This window comes from Phlebotomus argentipes, unplaced genomic scaffold, assembly GCF_947086385.1.
Source record: "Phlebotomus argentipes unplaced genomic scaffold, Phlebotomus argentipes genome assembly contig_2, whole genome shotgun sequence".
NCBI lineage: Eukaryota > Metazoa > Arthropoda > Insecta > Diptera > Psychodidae > Phlebotomus > Phlebotomus argentipes.
In genome coordinates this window covers 8,271,625-8,291,579 of record NW_026776162.1, presented here as the reverse complement: position 1 = coordinate 8,291,579, position 19,955 = coordinate 8,271,625, and the positions used below count along the sequence as shown (strand labels likewise).

Sequence of the window (19,955 nt, the reverse complement as noted above, 5' to 3'; positions counted from 1 at the left end):
ATCTTGGGGGATTTGTGCTGTCCAATTAAGGTGTAAATCCGTGGTTTTGTTCGCTGTTAACAGCAAATAATCCGCGAGTGGATTTTTCACGCAAGATTTATTGGGAGTGACAGATGTCAGATTGGTGGAATTTCTCTTGAGTGAGTCGCAGGAAAAAGTGCTCTAAATATAGGCATTTTGTGGCCTCTCGAAGGAGGACTCTTGAGAAGAGAGTCTCTCCGTGGCGAAGAAGGAGAAAAGAGATGTTGAGACGACAGAAATTGCCAGTGGAAATAGGAACACAGTGTAAACATCCATGGATTGCTCTATGATGTATCGGAAATGATAACCACTTTTTTTTCTGCCCCTCTCGCGGCACGGTAACATGAGATTCTCAGCATTCTCGCTCCACTGGAGAGACTTTCATAATCACTGGTGTTTTACTGATCAATATAAATTGCCGTTGATGCAAGAGAGATACCGGGGAGGCCAATAAACAACACTCTAATCGCTCAACTTGTCTCGCGCGCGGGTCTCTGAGGATGTGTGTTGTGGGGAAGAGGCCTAGGCAGGAGGGAAAGTCTCTTCTCCGTTGTGGAGAGACTCTCTCAAATAAGACCAAAATCGCGAATGCATAAATTGCAAAAGTCTATAAACATGCTTCGGAGTCTCTTCTCAAATACAATCATTTTATCTCCTTCTCTGCCATCCTTTTTTTTCTGCGTGCTTCGGCTGCTTTATTTCCTCCTGCGATCGCCAATTGCTGAGACTCTCTTCGTCGTGGGGGCCAAGCAGCCACAGCGCACATGTTTGCTTGGTCTTTTTGCCAATTTTCCCTCCACATTATCCTTCACAGCCTCCTTGGCGGGATTGCGTGTGTGGTGTTAATACCCATGGCGAGTCCACGAACTCGTGAATGCAAGAAAAGGTGGAATATGATGATCTCGATGCACCTACTTTATATTAATTTGAGAGATTGGCGGAGTGAGAGAGACTCTTTGGTTTCTCAATGAAAACCATCATCGGCGGAAAAGGGAGCAAAACATGAAGGAGGACCAGCAAAAACCGGCATCAATCTCTTCGTCTTCTCTCTTTCTCCTTGGCTACCAGAAGAAGAACCATCAAATGGTTCCATCATGGGAACGACCAACACATGGGCGCGCAGCCCTAAAAAATGATCCTCTGCAGATTTGCACGAATTGCCGAGGAAGCGAAAGAGAGTGAGAAAAAAACGCAGCCCTGCAAGAAGTTGAGGTTAATTTGGCTGCGATAAAAGACTCTCGGAAATCTCGCGAAAAGATAGGAAGCGAGCGAGAAAAAAGTGGTTCAGAACATAATTTTCATATTATTAATGCCAACTCTCACGATATCCTGCCCGACGAAAATTGCACAAGACGAAGTCCATCAGCTTTCTTGTGAATGAAACCACATTTTAAGGAGGATTTGAGCACATGACACGCGTGCTCACGCGCTTTCATCACGAGATGAACGCGGAGAGCCAGATGAGGAAATTTTTATTGTTAAATATGAGAGAGTCAAATATTTATTTTGGCACATTAATATTGGGAGAAAGAGATGAAAATGAAGACAATGATGATCCACAAAAACAAACATATTTAAACAAGCATCTCCGAAATATATTTTATGTGATTTTTCCTCCTCAACACACATGAAGAAAAATACGCGCGCGGGCTTTCATTTGTCGTGCCGCGGCGTAACCGAAAAACACACTCATTGCTTTTTGCCGTCTTTTCACTCCCATGATTACTTCGGGTGCTTATTGGGAATTTCTTCTAATTAACTCCATCTCTCAAGCATCTTTTCGGCTGAGAACACTCTCCGTGTGTATCTCTATTTTGAGTGGCTCTGCTTCGCGAGTCACACTTATCCGCGCTACACTCAGACAAATTCCCGGAATGGAGCATGCGAAGGCATTGATGAGACACTGCGACCTGTAATTTGAGTCACTCGCTGGCTAGATTGATAGATTTCTTTGCTGAATTTGGGAAAATTCGCGCGAAAAGCCCGTGAAGACGTTCTGCAGAATGTCCTCCGAATTTCCCCGCTGTTTTTCGCTTGAACTACGCCACTAATCCCTCGATATATCGAAGTTTCAACCGATATTTGAAGGGATTCTCAACGGCAGCGCGCTCAAAATGGCGGATTTCGTGATTAAAATCATTCAATTCTTCTGCGAATCTTCCATTTTTGCAATTGTAATGTAAAATTTCACGCTTTTGACGAAATCATAGACAAAATAAACAAATCAATTGAAAGCCAAACACACGAAGCAAAATTGTCGCTAGTGTCGATAAAGAAGAATAACCTCTGAGTGTTTTTAGCGCCATTTCATCCACGAATTATGGCTGATCCATAGTTTTTGAGTGTGTAAAGGCGCAGATCAACCACGATTTATCCTTGTTCGCGCCGATTTGATGGGAAGAAAGCAAAGAAATTAGATTTTTTTAACCTCAATCTTGAGATTTTAGCATTTTGCTTCAAATTCCAATTGGAATGATCTCCAAATCACTTCATTGTGTGCTCAGTAAATGAAACGGATCGGTTTTTATGGCTTCACATCACTTTATTGTCTGCCGAAGATCCAGTAATAGAGCGATAAGAGGTGCTAAAAATAGCTGAATTGAGGACTTTTTCTCCGAGTGCATCGCTTTGGACGGCGGCCAAGGAGAGAATCTGGCTGTCCATGGGCGAAAGTGGGTTATCAGCGTGGCGATTTGCAAGGCATTCCCGCGTGTCAGCTGGTGCTCATTTGCTTGAGACAATCGCGAACGGGGTGATTTTCAATGGGATGACACTTGACATCTTGTCACGACTCGCGTCGTGTGCAATTGATTGAGCCGCGCTCTGGTTAATTGCGAATCCTTCGGCTCCTCCTGATGCTCTTTCCCGGGAAATCAATTACGCCAAACGTAACGAGGAATGACCGGCACACAAGCCATTAATTGATGCCTTTGAATCACGCTTCTGTCTGTGCGGCACTTTTTCCACATTAATACGAATTAGCGCGCGAGTGGAAAGAGACTTTGTTTGACCATAGAGAATCTACATATTCAATTAATTATAATTATAGCAATTACGCGATGTTATAGGAAAAATTTATTCCGATATATTCGTGAAATTGGTTAAGACGCGCAAGAGGAGAATTTTTTCGATGCCGCACACAATTCATCGGATGCACGATTAACGCGATGGAGTCTTTTGGGTTGAGGAGATTTTTTCCAAGACTTCTTTTCACCGCCCGATGATTTCACTCACATGGCTCTGTGTTGGGGCTTGAGAGGGAATTCTATGGAGGAATATTAGAAAATTTATGCATTAATCATGTCGAAATGTGGATGGCTAATATGAGATTTTAATGGATTTTTGTGTCAAGTCATTTTTGGGAAAAGAATCTTCCATCATGAGCGGATATGGAGGCTCACACAGCATCGCGCTGTGCCTAATTGAATTAGTGGTGGATTAGAATTAAACCCCGAAAAATCAATTGAGTGCGTAATTTTCTGTAATCAAACAGTGCCTATTAGCACAATTTCTGTCCATTAACCGCTCTCTCTCTCTCTCTCTCTCTCTCTCTGCAGGTGGAAAGTTCTGGTCTGTTTGAGCTTAGGTTAAAGTATTTTAGAAATGACAACGCCAGGGACAACACCGGAGCCTGCTGCAGCGGCCGCTCGGACTCTGTGACCGGAAAGTGCATCGGAACGTGCAAGACACGATTTCGCGTCTGTCTCAAGCACTACCAGGCCAAGATTGACACCACGTCGCAGTGCACCTTCGGCGATGTCATGACCCCAGTTCTTGGGGAGAACACCATCAACATGACGTCGCAGAGCCAGCAGCTCGGCTTCATCAATCCCATCCAGTTCCCCTTCGACTTCGCCTGGCCGGTAAGTGTCTGTCTTTGCCCCATTTCCACTGCCTCTTCGCCAACAAGGGGAGACTATTTAGGGAATCTGTACAATTTGCAGCACTCATTTGAGGCTTTTCAGCGCGAATTCTTCATCAATTGTGAGGCTATGAACCGAAAATGTAACATTTTCTTATCATTACTGATCTAATCAGCATGAAAAGTAACTAAATTCTAAGGTTTTTGTTTTGACTCTTTGTTTTTTATCACCCATAACCTCAAATAGTATTGAGAAATCTTGGAAAATCCTACTCAAAAACCTTTTAAAAGCAAAGTTAGATGAAATTTTGAAGGAAATAAATGTTTTACGACTAAATAATCAGCTCAAAATGAACAAAATCAATCTTCTAAATCATGTTTTTGAGGTTATGTTTGGTTAAACGCAAAATTTATGATTTTAAAAGTTATTTCATCACTCAATCTGACTTATATATAGAAATCTTGAAGGAAATCAATGATTTACGACTAAATAATGAGCTCAAAATTAACATTTTTGAGGTTAAGTTTCTATTAGGCGCAAACTTAGCGCTTTTGGACGGTTTTTAGTCACTCAATTTGTCTAAAATTCGTTACATTGTGTTGAAAAGTGAGCTGATGAGTTTCCCAAGAAGTTTTTAAAGTGTAATTTCTCACTTTTCCCAAGACTTACGCGCTGAATTGTACAGCAGTGCAGATCTGAATGTCTCCCCCTTGTTTGGCGAAGGGAAAATGCACCTTTTGGAAAAAAGAGGCAAACGAAACTGAAACTGCGAATGCAATGTTGGGTGATGTTGAGTGTGTGTGGAGTGAAAAACGACAAGAAACATCTGCCGTTCAGGTTGTGCACCGTGTTACTTTAGGGCAGGGTCGAATCGAGGGGGTCTCACTTGAGTTGCGCGCGCGTGTTTTTGCCAGACTTCACCCTCTCTGTGTGTGCGCACAAAGGGAGATTTCCACGCGGAGTTGCGCACAGAGAGAGGGAAAAGAGGGATGCGGCGAAGAGTGTAACGAATTTTTCAGCGAGACTTTGCGCTGGTGGTGATCAACCCTCATCGATCACCACCAAACAGAAATATCCCAATGATTATGACAAGTGATTCCGAACCGTTAGCGCACAAATGCGAGGAAACTTGGCTTTCGGGGTCAGAGAATCTCTCTCTCTCTCTCTCTCTCACTTGTGCTTATTTGCCATTCGCCAAGACGCTGAAAATCAGTTTTGAGTGATGGAAAATATTTGGTGTGGCTTCGCTGAAGAATACACTGTTTCTGAATGCTTCAATATTTGACATTACAGCATTGGCACAATTCATGAGCTTGCGAGGAGAGTTGGATTGTCGTGAAAGGAGGGACAGAATATCTGCAAAATGCTAATGATGTTGACTTTTGCCGATGGGAGTTCTCAAGGCGAATTCCTAGATTTGGGGGCAAAAATTGTCAAACATCAGACTCTGTGTGCGCATTTGTTGAATCTCTCAATGAAGAGAGATTCCATTGAGGGCAGAATTAAGGAGCACAAAGACGACTTAAAGACGTGGCTTAAGAGTGAAATTAGTTGGTCTCTCTTGAATACATCCGAACAGAGAGAGAGAGAGAAGAAGAAGATGAGGGAGAAAAAATGGCAACAATTGCTAAACTATTTAACCTAGCCATTGAACATAATTCACGTATTAAGCTCATAAATCACCGTCACGATTGCAGTTATAATATTGTTACATCCAATTGTCCATATTCAAACATCTCTTGCGAGTCTCTTGCTGGGGAATTCTTGTGTCTGCCGAGCGACGACTCCCTCTCCTTAAGCACCACAGCGCCGATGGTATGTGCATCTCGCGAAAAGAACACAATGTGCGCGGTTCGAAGATTGTTACATACTTGCGCGCGGATTGTGTATATATGTATGAAAGGGTGGGGAGGGAGGAAAGAGAGAGGATGGATGGTGGAAAAAGTCGTCATTATATATTGAAACGATGCGTGACAAAAAAGCCAGACATTGTGTTCTTCTTTAACGCTTTGGTGAGAATTTGCCGTGCAATTGAATCCTCCTGAAGAAGAACACCATCGCATAATGTGCGCTTGGCGAAAGAAAATGCTCAAGAGAGAGATGCTCCAATATTAGTCCATGACAAATGGTGAGTGGGAGAGACAGAGATGTTCTCTTGCAATTGTGGAGCAACAACAGCACAAGTCTTTGTCGGGTTTGTGTGGTTATGAATGAAATCGAAATCAATTGGGCGCTTTGTCGATGAGGGACAATCAATGTGTCTCTTCGCGGGTGCAATTTCCCTTCATTAGCGCGCGCTCGGTTATCAATTCGAAGGGATCAAGACGGCGAATGCAAGTGAGATGCATGGCTTTAAAATTCCAAGAAGATGTTCTGCCAAAGTGCGTGCAGAATTTTTTAATCGGTCCGAAAGAGCTTAATTGGTTTCTCCCTGCGCCGTGCGCAGGAAAAGGTGCGCACAGAGCGCATAAAGGCGCATCTGTGGGGGAGAGAAGGGAATAATTAAGTAGATCTGTCACCCACATGAGGCCCAAGAATGTCTGAAATGCCGGAGATGGGCCAAGAAAAGTGGACTTGAGAGACAATGCGCTCTGTGTGAGCGATTGACGTTGCTTGAAATTTTTATTGACACATGACCAACATGACCAAAAAGACGCGCGCGCACAAAACTTCTCTCTCCCAATTTGATGCCCACATCCAATTTACGGTTAGGCGCGCGGGCTTTCTTGGGAGGCAGAGAGAAAAATACATATAACTAAAAGGCACTCTCTCTCTTCTCCTTGTTTTCCAGGGTACATTCACATTAATTGTGGAAGCATGGCATGACACTAATGAGACGATAACAAGATCACCTGGTAAGTCTGAATTAATTCCATTCTTTCTATCATTTCTCTGGTGTAAGAGAAGCAGTAAGATAAGACGTTGTGGAATTTCCCTGAGGGGGAAGAAGCACAGTGACAAGAATTCGTGGTTGTCACTGTGGTGTTTCCGGTTCTGTGAGCACGACAATAGCGGCTATTGTTGGTCCTTGATTGCCTCATTCTCTTCCTGTCTCAGACTCACAGATATCTCGACTGATGTGGTGTGTTTTGAAAATTGACACCCTCTCTGGAAAGTTCCCCAAAGACGCGACTTCTCTCCGTGGGCAGGCAAAGAGCAAAAGAAAAAAAGAGGCAAACCTCCTGTGGGGATGAAGACACATTTTTTGCCCGCTTCCTCACACTTCCGGTCGTCTTGTGTTCGCTTTCTGTGCAGTGTTGCGTTGATTCTTCTTTTTCCACACTCGCTTCGCCCGAAAGACACGCACACAACCAGTGAAGAAACGCTCCGTATATCAAATGTTTTCGAGTATACCACCGACCGGAAGCGGTAAACAACTTGAATCCCAATTTTTTCCTCACTCCTCTTCGGTAATCTTTGGCGAAGAGGTTTTATTCACTTCTTCCTCCGCCACATGATCAAATGTCGAGTGTTGCCGAGTGACGAGATTCTCCAAAATGTCGCAAAGACGACGAGATTGCTCACAAATGTTTGTGGTTTTGCATGTTTAGGGGACAAATTTAGTCACTTCTACAGCTTCTTGAGATGTCTTTCTCTCCTTATTCTTGCATATATATTGAATTTTAGGCCACTTCTTGGCATGATTTCATTTGTAAAACCTTTCAGAACTTCCTTGAATAGATTATTTAATGCAAATTTTGATTAATATTTATGAAATTATTGAATTAAAGTATTTTAATAGAGAATACAAATTCTCCCCTTTTGTGCCACTTCTGAAAAACCACAAATTTATATTCATTATTAGCTCTAATTTTGTTCAACACAAAAGTGTGAATTAATTTTGTTGTTAATTAAAATATTTTTATTCATTTATAACACTATTGAGTCATCAGACTATTTTCCATATGTGCTTATATCTCGCCCAATTTTCCACGGATTTTCCCCAAATTGGGCTCAAATGATAGCCACTGAAATTATCTACTACTTTGTAAAACATTGTGGGAATTTTAGATCACTTCTTGTTGCTCAAAAATGATCTTTTCTGCTTAACGTGGTAAAAAATTCACCGATTTTTCACCACATTTTATCAAATATCTCCGAAACGAAAAGACTTTTCTGTCAGATTGTTTTTCCTATGTGTAGATCACTTCTGTGGATACATTTCCCTCCATATATGTCAAAATGATATTTCTTCTCCATCTGCGTGAAAAACAGGATTTTCCCTGTGAAACAAAGCTTATTTATCAAGAATACACAAGCAAAATTCCATTCTCGAGTGTCTGAATGATTCTTTAATGCTCTGAAGTTTCCTGAGACACGAAAGGACGGTTAGAATGAAGGCAGAAATTACAGATTTGTGCCCTTATTTCTCACTTTCCACCCCTCGTTAGTGTGAGGATTCGGTGTTGACACAATTCACCTCTGCAGGGATTCCCAAATGTGAATCATCGTCTCATGTTTCTGAGCACTGATTCGCCCCTCTTTACAATTCATGGGCAATATCCATCAGCGCGGTTTGCCCACCCAAAAAGGGGGCACAATTATTGGTATTGTCTCCCTGGGAATGTGCGCTGAGACCCAATTAAGTCACACTCTCGCGCCTCCAGAGCGCGCGCGATGACTGGAGAGGATGGTAAATAAACATGGCAGTGGAATAAACAAGAATATAAACCATTTGGGGATTCATGTGAATTTGTGGTAGGTTCTTCAAATAAACAAATTACAGCAGTCTGCGATGGCGGAGGGAATCTGTGCCACGAGACACTGTGAGGCCTCGCGGGGATGGTTGAAGAGAGAGATTCCAATGACCTCTATTTCCCATCGCATCCTCGGGGCTGTTTTTCGAATCTCTCTCTCTCTTGCCTGCGAATTCTGCTGCGAACAAGCAAAAAGAGTTTTTTTTTGCTCTGCGCCAGAGAAACTCAAGACTTCTTGCAGAGGCCTAACCTTGGCTTCCCCCCTGATGGGTGTTTTTGGTTGTGTTCTCAATGCTCGTCCAGGCGTTTCTTTCGCGTTTTGTATGTTCAGCTTGACCTTAAGGTCTCTCTCTCTCTCTCTGCGTCCAAAGAAATCTCCGGCATGAACAATCGCACCGTGAATGCCAGGGATGCTGAAAAGGACACGTTTCTTTGTCAATCTCTCCCCGTGTGCTGTCCCCGTTCATCTTCTCCTGCCCAGCGCAGATGTACAGTGCAGAAATATTAATCAGAACGAATTCCTCGAGGTGGTTTTTTTTTTCGGCAAGCTGTGATGGTGAAATGTCACCAGCGAGAAAACTCAACATGGAAATGCGATCAGAGTGGAATTTTTTAAATACACCCTTCCTTTTGTCGTGCTGCAGCGCAAGCATTGGAATGCGTGTAATGTTAATTTGCGACCACGGAGTGGCTTTTATGAAAGAAAGCGAGAAGAAATTGATCAAAATTGGACAGCATTCTCTCAGTGAGTGAGAGACTCTTGATGATATGCTTGCCGATGGAAATTTTCGATGATGACCACTCTTGTCGACCGGTTGGGCAGATGTTTTCCCTGCCCGAAAACTCACTCTTGGCCAATGCAATGATCCTAGGAAATGCTCAGCAGTACAATTTCGATAATTTCCCCACGCCGAAGCCTTCAGACGATGGCATTCCATTGTGATGGACGCTCGCCAAGGGGGAGATAGTTGTCTGAAATCTCCACAATTAGCGTTCAAAAGGCTTTCTTACAGATTCCTTGAAGAATTTGGAGTAAATTGTGAGATTAAGAGTCAATTTTGCACAAATATCCACCTTGAAAATGGTCCTTAAAAGTATTCTTTGTGAATTTTCTCAAGTTTCAAAACTTTACTGAGTTTGTTGAGTTCTTTTCGAAGGCAAAATTAAGTTTACAATTAACGTTTCATCTCTTTTTGTCACTTTTCTTTGACTTTGAAACCCGATTTTCATTGATAAATTGGCTAAATTTTGCGATTTCTTCAGTATAAATGCCTAAATTTGATAAGAAGTTGGAATATTAATGAGCAAAAAACACGAAAATTGATGGTTTTTGGATGTTATTCAGTCATAATGGAAAGCATTTTGAATTTTCTCGAGTTTTTAGTCGCTATTTATTGAAAGATTTCACTTAAGAAATCATTACTGAGCTTTTTGTGCTCTTTTCAAAGACAAAATTAAGTTTACAATTAACATTTTAAAGTGTACAAGTGCTTTTTTGGTCTGAAATGACATTTTTGAGGTTATTTTTGGCTTTAAAACCTGATTTTCTTTGCTAATTTTGTAAAATTTCTCAAATTCTTGAGTGTAAATCCTTAAATCATCGCTAAAAACACGAAAATCGATGGTTTTTCGGGTGTTATTTTGCAAGCAAAGTTCAGGAAAGTGTTGAGATTGCTCAATATCTCCCCCTTGGCGCAGACAGAGAATCGTGAAATAGAGAGAAAGAGAGAGAGGCAGATTGGCGTGCTTAACACAATCTCTCACCCTTCTTTAAATATAAGGAGATTCACTTCACTTTATCCGCGCATATCGCGGACTTTGGCTGCGCGGGAAGTGAGAAGGAGAGTGAATTGTGACCAATGTGTGAAGATGTATGGCGAAGAGGTGCATTCCACAAATTGGATTTCACTCCCTCGCCCCGGCAATCTTCCACCTCTTCTTGGCCTCCGCGTTCGCCGGTGCGCCAGGTTCTTGCCCAGGGGCTGCTCATTAGGTCTTTCCGAGGACGTTCGCCGTGGCTTCTGAATGAGTCAATCTCACACGCCAGTGCCAAAGGATTGACCATCATAAGAGGATTGAATGTGAATGAATTCCTGGACGAATGCGATCAATTTGCCCTTTTGCACCGAAATTCTCTTCTCCACGAGAATCTCTCCTCAATTTCTCTCTCATGCGAGGAATTTGCCTTGGTTGTTATGTTGTCGGACAGGGATTTATTGCAGTTTCGGGAGGCTTTTTATCATATGGTGCGCAAAAAACAATTTTACAGCGTTCTTAAGACACAGTCTCTAAATACAGCCGATGGAGAAACACTTATGGACCCGAGACTTCTGGTGATATGTGACTTCTTCAGAAGAGGAGGAGAAAAAAAAAGAAGGAAAATGCCAGAAGAAGGGAGCAAAAAGTCTCTCAGGTGAAATAACTCTGAGAGAGCGATTCTGAATTGCAGCAGAAAAAGGCCTGAGAAATGCAAAAGAATGCGATTTGGGAGAATTACAGCGATTGAGCGCAGAAATTGTACCTGAGGAAGGAAGGATCCGTGCGGAATTCTGGGAAAGGACGAAATAGAAATTCAATTGAGCTATACAACTCCGAACCGACAATAGGTTGAGGCGGTTCTGCTTCTTGATTGCTGTTCATCTCTCGATTCTGCGCCATATTGTTTCTCCTTCGCCGCGGCGTTAATTACAATCGCCCCAAAAGACTGTGTGCGCGAAATGCCGGGCAGTCGTTAAGGGAACGCCTGATTTTATGAACTTTAATAGTTTTCCACAATATACAGATGATGATGAACCATTAAGGCATTGTGATGCGCGCGAGTGTGTGGCGTCTTTGAGAGAGAGAAAGAGAAGAAGAAGTTATAACTCTAAATTCAAGGTGAAGTTTTTATCTGGCCATTTCCATGTCCGAAAAAATTTAATTAATTTCAAGACGATCATTAATGATGCCTGAGCTTCCATCATGATCAAGATCATGGATCTTCGACTGGGCCTTTTTGCCTCCTTCTCGCGCACATCGCGCGCTTGATGTTTTTCTTGAAATCTCTTCTAAGAGATGTCAAAGACACAAACACACACCAGAGCCTCGGCGCGATGAGGAAAGAAATTACATAAAATGAAATATGCTTTTGGCATTAAAAATTCGTGCATGTCTTGTGGCATTAATAAGTGTTTCTTCTTTCGGGGAGTGAGAAGATAGAACCTGTCCTGGAAACACCTGCACTCTTTTCGGGCTCTCCTCTTTCGCCCCATTCTTTCCCAACATTCGCGAATTTCTCCGGCCATTTCTTGCACTCCAAATGCCGTGCCATTTTTTCGCCATCATCATCTCCGAGAGAGATCATTTTGGCAGTGATTTTTTACCCTCTCGCGGCCACAACACAATTAATTAGCGCTTCCTCTTCCATCTCACTCCATTCCATTATGGGCTTTTCACTCTTGATCTGAAATTAGAAATTCAAATGGACGATCGAGGGGAAGATATTGTGGTGAGAAGTGGTGTACAGCGGTGGAAGAACGTGGAATTGGTCTGCAAATTGTTCTTTTCGATCAGATTAAGTCCCATTTTGCTCCTTTTTGAGGTTATGTGAAGAACTTCAAGCAGATTTAGTGGCTAAAAAACATCAGAAAACGTGAAATAATTTCACTTTTTGGCTGAATTCAGCAATTTGCGCTCAAAGAATAGAAAATTCCAGAAGTTTAGCATCTAAATTTGTTTAAAAGTCAAACATAACCTCAAAAATATGACTTCAATTTTGAAAAATTGTGTTTTTTTCTACTTTAAAACAGTTTTCTAGACATTTTCAGGCAAAATCAATATGATTTTCTCTATTTTGTCCACTGAAAGAATCAGATTAAGTTTATTTTTGCTCATTTTTGAGGTTATGTGAAGAACTTAAAACAGATTTAGTGCCTAAAAAACATCAGAAAATGTAAAATAGTTTCACTTTTTGGCTGAATTCAGCAATTTGCGCTCAAAGAATAGAAAATTCCAGAAGTTTAGCATCTAAATCTGTTTAAAAGTCAAACATAACCTCAAAAATATGACTTCAATTTTGAAAAATTGTGTTTTTTTCTACTTTAAAACAGTTTTCTACACATTTTCAGACAAAATCAATGTGATTTTCTCTATTTTGTCCACTGAAAGAATCAGATTAAGTTTATTTTTGCTCATTTTTGAGGTTATGTGCAGAACTTCAAGCAGATTTAGTGGCTAAAAACATCAGAAAACTTTAAATAGTTTCACTTTTTGGCACAATTCAGCAATTTGCGCTCAAAAAACTGAGAAATACTTGAAGTTCAGCATTGAAATCTGTTTTAAAGTCAAACATAACCTCAAAAATATGAGTTTGAGTTTGAAAAATTGTGTTTTTTCTACTTTAAAACAGTTTTCTAGGCATTTTCAGGCAAAATCAATATGATTTTCTCTAATTTTGCCATTGAAAGAAGCAGAATAAGTTGAATAAGATCTATTTAAGTGACTTCATAACCTCACTTTTTGACTCAGGACGATCCTAATCGCTCTCTGTTGTGTTGCAGGCATTCTGATCTCGCGACTGTCCATCCAGAGAGTGCTGGACGTGTCGTCCAACTGGACGGAGGACAAGCATGAGTCCGTGTACACGACGATCCAGTACGACTTCCGGGTGACGTGCGACGCCCACTACTACGGGACGGGCTGCGCCAACCTGTGCCGCCCGCGCGACGACCAGTTCGGCCACTACACCTGCTCGGCCACGGGCGGCATTGTGTGCCTGTCCGGCTGGCAGGGCGACTACTGCACGAAGCGTAAGTACAATCCCGACGCCCTCATTAAGACGGCCGCGGCCGAAGAAGTCATGCTCCAATTGGAGGAAGAACCGTAAATTCCACAACAGCGCATCTCGCGAGTCTATAATTTTTCCCCCCCAATTGCGCGGCCGCCCAACTGAGGAGAGATGATCTGGAAATGATGTCCAGAGACGCGCGTCCAAATTGCGCTGTGAAACAAGCGCGCGGCTTTTTTTTTCGGTGATTAATGAAGCGACTATTTGCCATAAGAAATTCACGCATGCTCAATTGACTACTTAAGTCTCTCTTGCGGAGATTAAGTGCAATAAATCAGTTACACTTGTAATCGGGAGCACTGTTACGCTGGCGGTTTTTTTCGCCGCTGCCGGTCAAACAATGATCAAATGACGATGGAGCGTATCATTGAGATTAGCTGTGCTTGTGTTTGTGTGTATTTTCTTGGGAAAAAATTCAGCATCGTTATTTGGATGTTTTACTGTCTCTCCTAAACGTATCGTCTTTTTATGGTGTCTCCTTTCGTCTCGCGAGATGTTGACTCTGTTTGGAATAAGTGTATCATTGATTCACGTGTTAAATGGCGATGCCAACAAGAGAAGAGTTGGAGAAGAGACAGAAGAAAGAGCGAAGCTGCACCGTAAAGACGCGCGTTTTATTTTGAGAGATTTAAATGCCGCGCCACCCAAGGCAGATGTGGGGACTTCAGAACTTTTAATTATTGCTCTCATGAGATGCACACGGAGCTGCTGTGATCTCGTTAAGGGACGCGCCTTGGCGTGTGGGAAACGTGAAAATTAAGAGAAATGCCGTAATTGTTGCAAAGTGTTCCGTCGAGGGAGAAGATTGGATCATTCGTGGCGATCATTTGTGCAGGAATATTTATGAGATGCGATCGGTGTTGAAGATCGTTAAAGCCACTGTCAAAAGACACTCTTCTATATATTTTCCCCGATTCGCGGATTCATTCACAAAAATGGCCCGAGAAAAGCTGCCACAAATGGAAATTATATTCAAGTTTCGAATTTATAATGCACACGCGGAGACACACAAGTCAATTCCGCAAGGCGAAATCTCCACAATGGTGAAGAAAGGAAGACGCAAGAAAGGCCCCAATTGGGGCAATTTATAGAATTTTTGCACACACAAAGCCATCAACCACGAAGTGCGTGCAAAGTTTTGGGCTGAGAAGAGAGAGAAGAGAAGAAAGACACAAGACGAGATGATGGCGAGGCGTTTAGGGTTTCTCGGGTGTGTGTATATAGCATGAAAAATTATAAATATATCCTCGCAAACACAGGTTTCCGTCCATCCGTTTTTGATCTTCATCATCTCTCTGCCTTTTTTCTCTCTCTCTTTGCTTTTTGGCTCTTTTTCGGGGCAGATTTGTAGTGTTTCTTCCCACGCCAGAAGCTGCGCACACACTTAGGTAGCTGCCAAGATGGCGTTGTGAACGCCTCCGAGGGCAGCAGATATGAATGAGGCGCATGATAAGGGTAAAAAACATGCCCAAAAAGACCCTTGGGACATTCTCTATCGATCCGGGGACACATTTTATCCGACGTTGAGAGACAAATCTCTTGATATGGATCACTGATTTCCATACGAAATTACAAGGTGTCGCGCGGGAAGTGAGCTGAATTGTTAATTCATGCGTGAGATTAAGGACAGGAAAGTCCTGCCAATCAAGCCAAAGCACATGATTTCTCTTTTACATTGCGGAATCAACCGGGAAATGTTCGCTGCAGTTGAGATTATGATGGTTTTAAGCGACATTTTGGGTCAAAAATGGGATTATTTTAAGATGTATTTTGTCAATTTCCATTCGAAAGTGCATTTATTTGTCGAATCAAAGGATTATTTCATAACAATTTTGTGACTTAAATGTGTTTGAGTGACTTCGAAGCAATTTTTGGATGGGAAAAGGGAATATTTTAGGCATTATTTGCAATTTTAGAACACATTTGTCTCATAAAATATTGATTTCTTCTCATTAAGACGCAGAGAATCACACTTTAAGTGAAGATTTCATGAGAAAAGTATCTTTTTTATGCTGAGAAATTGTAAATTTCTTACTAATAAATGTTTTTGAGGCACTTTTAAGATACTTTCTAGTGAAATAGAAAATATTTGGGACAATTTTAAGCATCTTTTTCAACTTTAGATTGAAGATGAACTCAAAATTGACAAATTTGTCTCATAAAACAATTCTTTCTTCACATTGAAACACAGTTTTTTATAAGAAAAGTGTCTTTTTTATGCTGAAAAATTGTGAATTTCTTCGTAATAAATGACTTTTCTAATGAAATAGAAAGTATTTCACAATATTTTAGGCATTATTTGCTATTTTAGAACAAAAATATGCTCAAGAGTGAATTATTTATTCCATAAAAGAATTATTTCTTCCCATTTTAATGGCTTTTTCTGAGAGATTTTTCCCACTAACTTTCATTCACGATGAAATTCTTGTGTTTTTCGACATTTATCGATAAGAATTCCGTGCAATTTCCATTTTTTACATACAATCTGAGAAGAAATTGTGTCAGAAAAGCGGAATTTCAAGCAATTAATATCGTTATTATTATCATTGAACGTCATGGACTTTCATGGGAAGAAAAGTATCGATTCAAAGACATTTTCCCATTAATTTGAGCCTCAGAGGCTTGACTTTGAGCCCGACAAACTTGCCCATTTATCAGGTAATGGCGAAATGGGACTTGAGCGGATAGATTTGCAGTGCGATCTCATTTCGGCCGGGCGATAATTTATGTATTCAATCAATTACGTGGAAGTTGCGGAGCTCATGAGGTGAATTGCTGGCATTCCGGGCGATTTGCATTGTGTGTATTTTGGGCGGAATGCAAACGCATTGCGAGGCTCTCTGGTGGCTAAATATGGAGAAAAGTCGCGGTGTCTTGTTCGCGGCGGTGATTCGCGCGGTGCAATTACTTAAGAGAGCCTCACTCCATGTGACCCAGAGAGTGGAATTCGAGTGCGCGCCGATCGGGTGACAGGTGCCCATAGTGTGCAGAACTTTCTGAAATTTTAACATTTTCCCCCGGCGAGCGGGCGGCGGGCGGCGGATGAAATAGAAAACCGTCTAGCTAAGCAAGTTGGAATGTAGCCTGAGCCAGTGGGATTTTTTTCCTTTGGCCAACACTCACACAAGAGCTTCACGGCTATCATGTGCGCCTTTTTATTATCCCACTTTGGCTCTCTGTGTGTCTCGAAACTCTGTGTGTGACTGCGATGGACCGCGAAGGAGATAAAGAGCGAGAGAGAGAGAGGGATATTTGACTAATGCCACTCTCATTGCTCTGTGATAAATGCCGTGGAGTTTCTCTATCGGGTCCATGGGAAGCTGAGAGCTCCCTTTTTTCCATGCAGTCATAACTCAAATCCTCCGAAATTAATCCTTTTTTCTCTGGAATTCCATCGCGCATCTCTCGTGCAGCATTTGTGTGTCTCTTCGGTCTGGAAATGCTAAGTTGGCACTCAAATAAGACATGTTCTGTGTGTTGTACCAGCGAAGAGATGGAGAGACATAGAACAGGAATATACCTTCAATCTCAAGTCCCAAGAGTTGTACATAAAAATTTTCACTGTATTGACGACGACGATGATGATGAGGAGGAGCAAAAAAGAGAGAAGCTCAGCACCCAAAACTGCGCACACAAATGGTGGGAACAATCAATTTGAATGTGGAAACAATTTCATTAATTTCTTACCTTCTCTTCTTCGTCGCCTCTATTCCCAATATTTGTGTGTCTCTCAAGAAGTCTCTCAAGACCTTAGCGAATGCCTTTTGTCGAATGGCACTTTATGCAATTCGTCTCTGCGCGCGTAAAGCGAATCCAGGGATTTTGTATTCCATCTCATTCGGCATTCTATTAATTGATGGCAATTGACCCGAAGGTCCTCCTGGTTCTCAAGATCTGTGTGTGTGTGTGTGTGTGTGTCTTGTGTGACTCACAGCGCGCGCATTTGCATAAACCACAGTAATTTGGGGATTAACCCCATCAAGATATTTCGCGAGTCTCCCATGGCAGAGAAGAGTTTTTTTTGCCAGCTTCGCCTTCCTGTCGATTGAGAAGTGATGTTGAGGAAATTTAAACATCAAATCGATTACTGATTCTCCGCGGTGATAAGGCAACGTGGAAACATGAATGTTAATTCTTTCCCGCCACTCTTTGGCCAGTCAGAGAGCGTGACAGAGGCGAAATATGGCAAGGGGGACAGATTTGTGATGAAATCTGTACACTTCCTCAGCGCTTCTGCTACAATTTTCTGTCTGTGGTCAATTAAGATCGCGACTTGGGTGAGATTAAGACACGTGGCGATGCAGAATGACAGTCAAGTGAGTGTTCAGGAAGCGAATATTTGACTTGTACACCTCTTCTGGCCACATTCTCTCCCCCTCGGCGATGTGTTGGCTCTTGTGTGCGCCTCTAATTTGTGGCCTGTGTGTTCTGTGCACTCCCATAGGGCACGAGGGGCACAAGGGGCACGAAAGGGTGGCTTTGGCGATGAGCGAGCGTAGAAGGAATCTAATTGCACGGCCGAAGAGTGTCATTGTGCATGCAAATGCGCCGCAAAACAGCAGATGCACAATCTTGCAGAGGTGCGATTGGGAAATTTGACAAAGTGCAGGTCCGAAAAAGAGTCACCGCAGCATTAATTAATTACTTTGGCCTGTCTTCCGCGGAAAAAGAGGCATGTTCAGGATGGTACGTGTTCTTAATCGGCGCGCGTCGTCAATGAGGGGACAGCTGGTGGCGATCGATCGATGGACTTTCCACTGAAGTAACTTTCATGCGACGTCGCGCGGTTTTTGCCACGGCGAATTGAAGACATGAAGAGCACAGAGAGTGCGACAAAAAAGCTCCCAGAGGGAAATAAACATCGAATGTCCTGTGGCCGGGAGTGCACAAATATTTATTATTTGGCCCTCTTTGCCATCGAGACACTCTGCTGATGTGCGTTCGTGTGGAAAATGGTTGTTTTGCTGCGAATGTGTTGCCAATATATTTGATGGTTGAAGTGCAGCTGCTGCACGTGGCAGACGCATTCCAATTAATTACTCTCCTCGCTTTTTTGGTACAGACACACTCGTAAACAGTCAATTTCCGATCTGATGGGGGGACATTTAAACCGCGTGCACACGGAAGATTCTCAGGTTCCGCGCGCCTCAGGTTCATTGGCCACTGATGTGTGTGCGAAAAATGTTTGATATTTTAATCCGCGCGGCCCGCATTTTGGGAGTGGAAGCATTAGGAAAAATTTATCGATCTCCTCTGCACACAGTTCCCATCAAACTAACCAATGTCTTTCTCTCTTTCTCTTAATTCCAGCTCGATGCCTGCCAGGCTGTGATGAGCAGCACGGACACTGCACGGTGCCGAATCAATGCGTGTAAGTATTAATTGTTCTGTATCACTCTCCAACAGCCCGTGATCTCTCACTGGCCTGCTGACCCGGAAAGCCCAGCAGAATTAATGGCAATCCGAAAGTTCTTGCCACTGCTCAATTGGATTTCTGATCGCGCAGTCTTCAAAATTTAATTAAAAAATCTCTCTCTCTCTGAAGTTTGAGAGAAATTGATCAGTTGAGAAACTTCCCAAGGGGTGAATATCATGGTCCGAAGTGGTGTACAGCTTTTGCCATCTCTTCTAGAGCTTCTATTGCAACAAATTGAGACATTTTCTAACTTGTTTTGCTTAGAAAAATCAAGTTTATTGCTTTTTTGAGGTTATGTTTTTGATTTCAAACAGATTCTGATGATTTAATAACCCTAAAAAGCATCAAATTGGTGTTTAAGCTGGGAATATTAGTCTTTTTCTAAACAAAATCTTCAGATTGATTGAATTTCGGAAGTGAGAAACAGCTTAAGAGTCAATAATAACCTCAAAAATATCATTTCAGACAAATTTAGCTTGATTATCTATTAGAAATATTGTGATATTCGCTATATTCACTCTGAAAATGAGTTTAAAAGAATCAAAAATTAGTCCAAGAATCCTTTTTAAGCCAATTTCTTAACCTCACAATTTGATTAGAGCATTTCTAAGGCTTTTTTCCGAGGACATAACAAGAAATTCCCAACAGAAATCTGTGTAAATAATTAAGAAAGGCGTTCAAAGGTGTCTCGAGGCATCTTATCTCCCCCTTTGGCTTTCTCCCCGAAATGCTGTGTGGGGGGAGAGAATGGCTGTTTATCACAGCGAAATGGTGTGTGCGCGAGTGAAGAGGGAAAATATGAGGAATAAATTGTGGCGTGTAGGTTTCCCAATAAAATCAGAGCTTATTAAATTGCGCGGCGCGATACGAAGCGATCGACACGCCTCTTCTCAAAGTCTTTCCCACGGAGAGTCTCACTTGGCCACAAACTCCCTTATACAGCATTTTTCACGTGTTAGCGCATTATCCATCGGAAATTTTAAGACTCTCTTCTCTCCTCGCCTTCGTTCGCCAGCGGATGCCTGAAGTTGAGGTATGAGGAGTGATCGTGTGTGTACAGAGCGCACTGGACAACTCTTATTGTCCAAATAGTCACTCGCGGGACATAGAAAGACACACGATCGCGCGGGCAA

General features: G+C 42.2%; 1 protein-coding gene across 3 annotated transcripts in view; it reads left to right on the top strand.

The window, feature by feature from the left end:
• LOC132264989 (neurogenic locus protein delta) overlaps positions 1 to 19,955 on the top strand; it is a 29,103-nt gene that overhangs the window by 2,840 nt on the left and 6,308 nt on the right. For all 3 annotated transcript variants that reach the window (XM_059765358.1, XM_059765360.1, XM_059765357.1), the window contains 4 exons: positions 3,579 to 3,884; positions 6,676 to 6,739; positions 13,120 to 13,368; positions 18,717 to 18,777. In XM_059765358.1, coding sequence (XP_059621341.1) covers positions 3,579 to 3,884; positions 6,676 to 6,739; positions 13,120 to 13,368; positions 18,717 to 18,777 — 680 coding nt within the window. The remainder of the gene's footprint in view (positions 1 to 3,578; positions 3,885 to 6,675; positions 6,740 to 13,119; positions 13,369 to 18,716; positions 18,778 to 19,955) is intronic.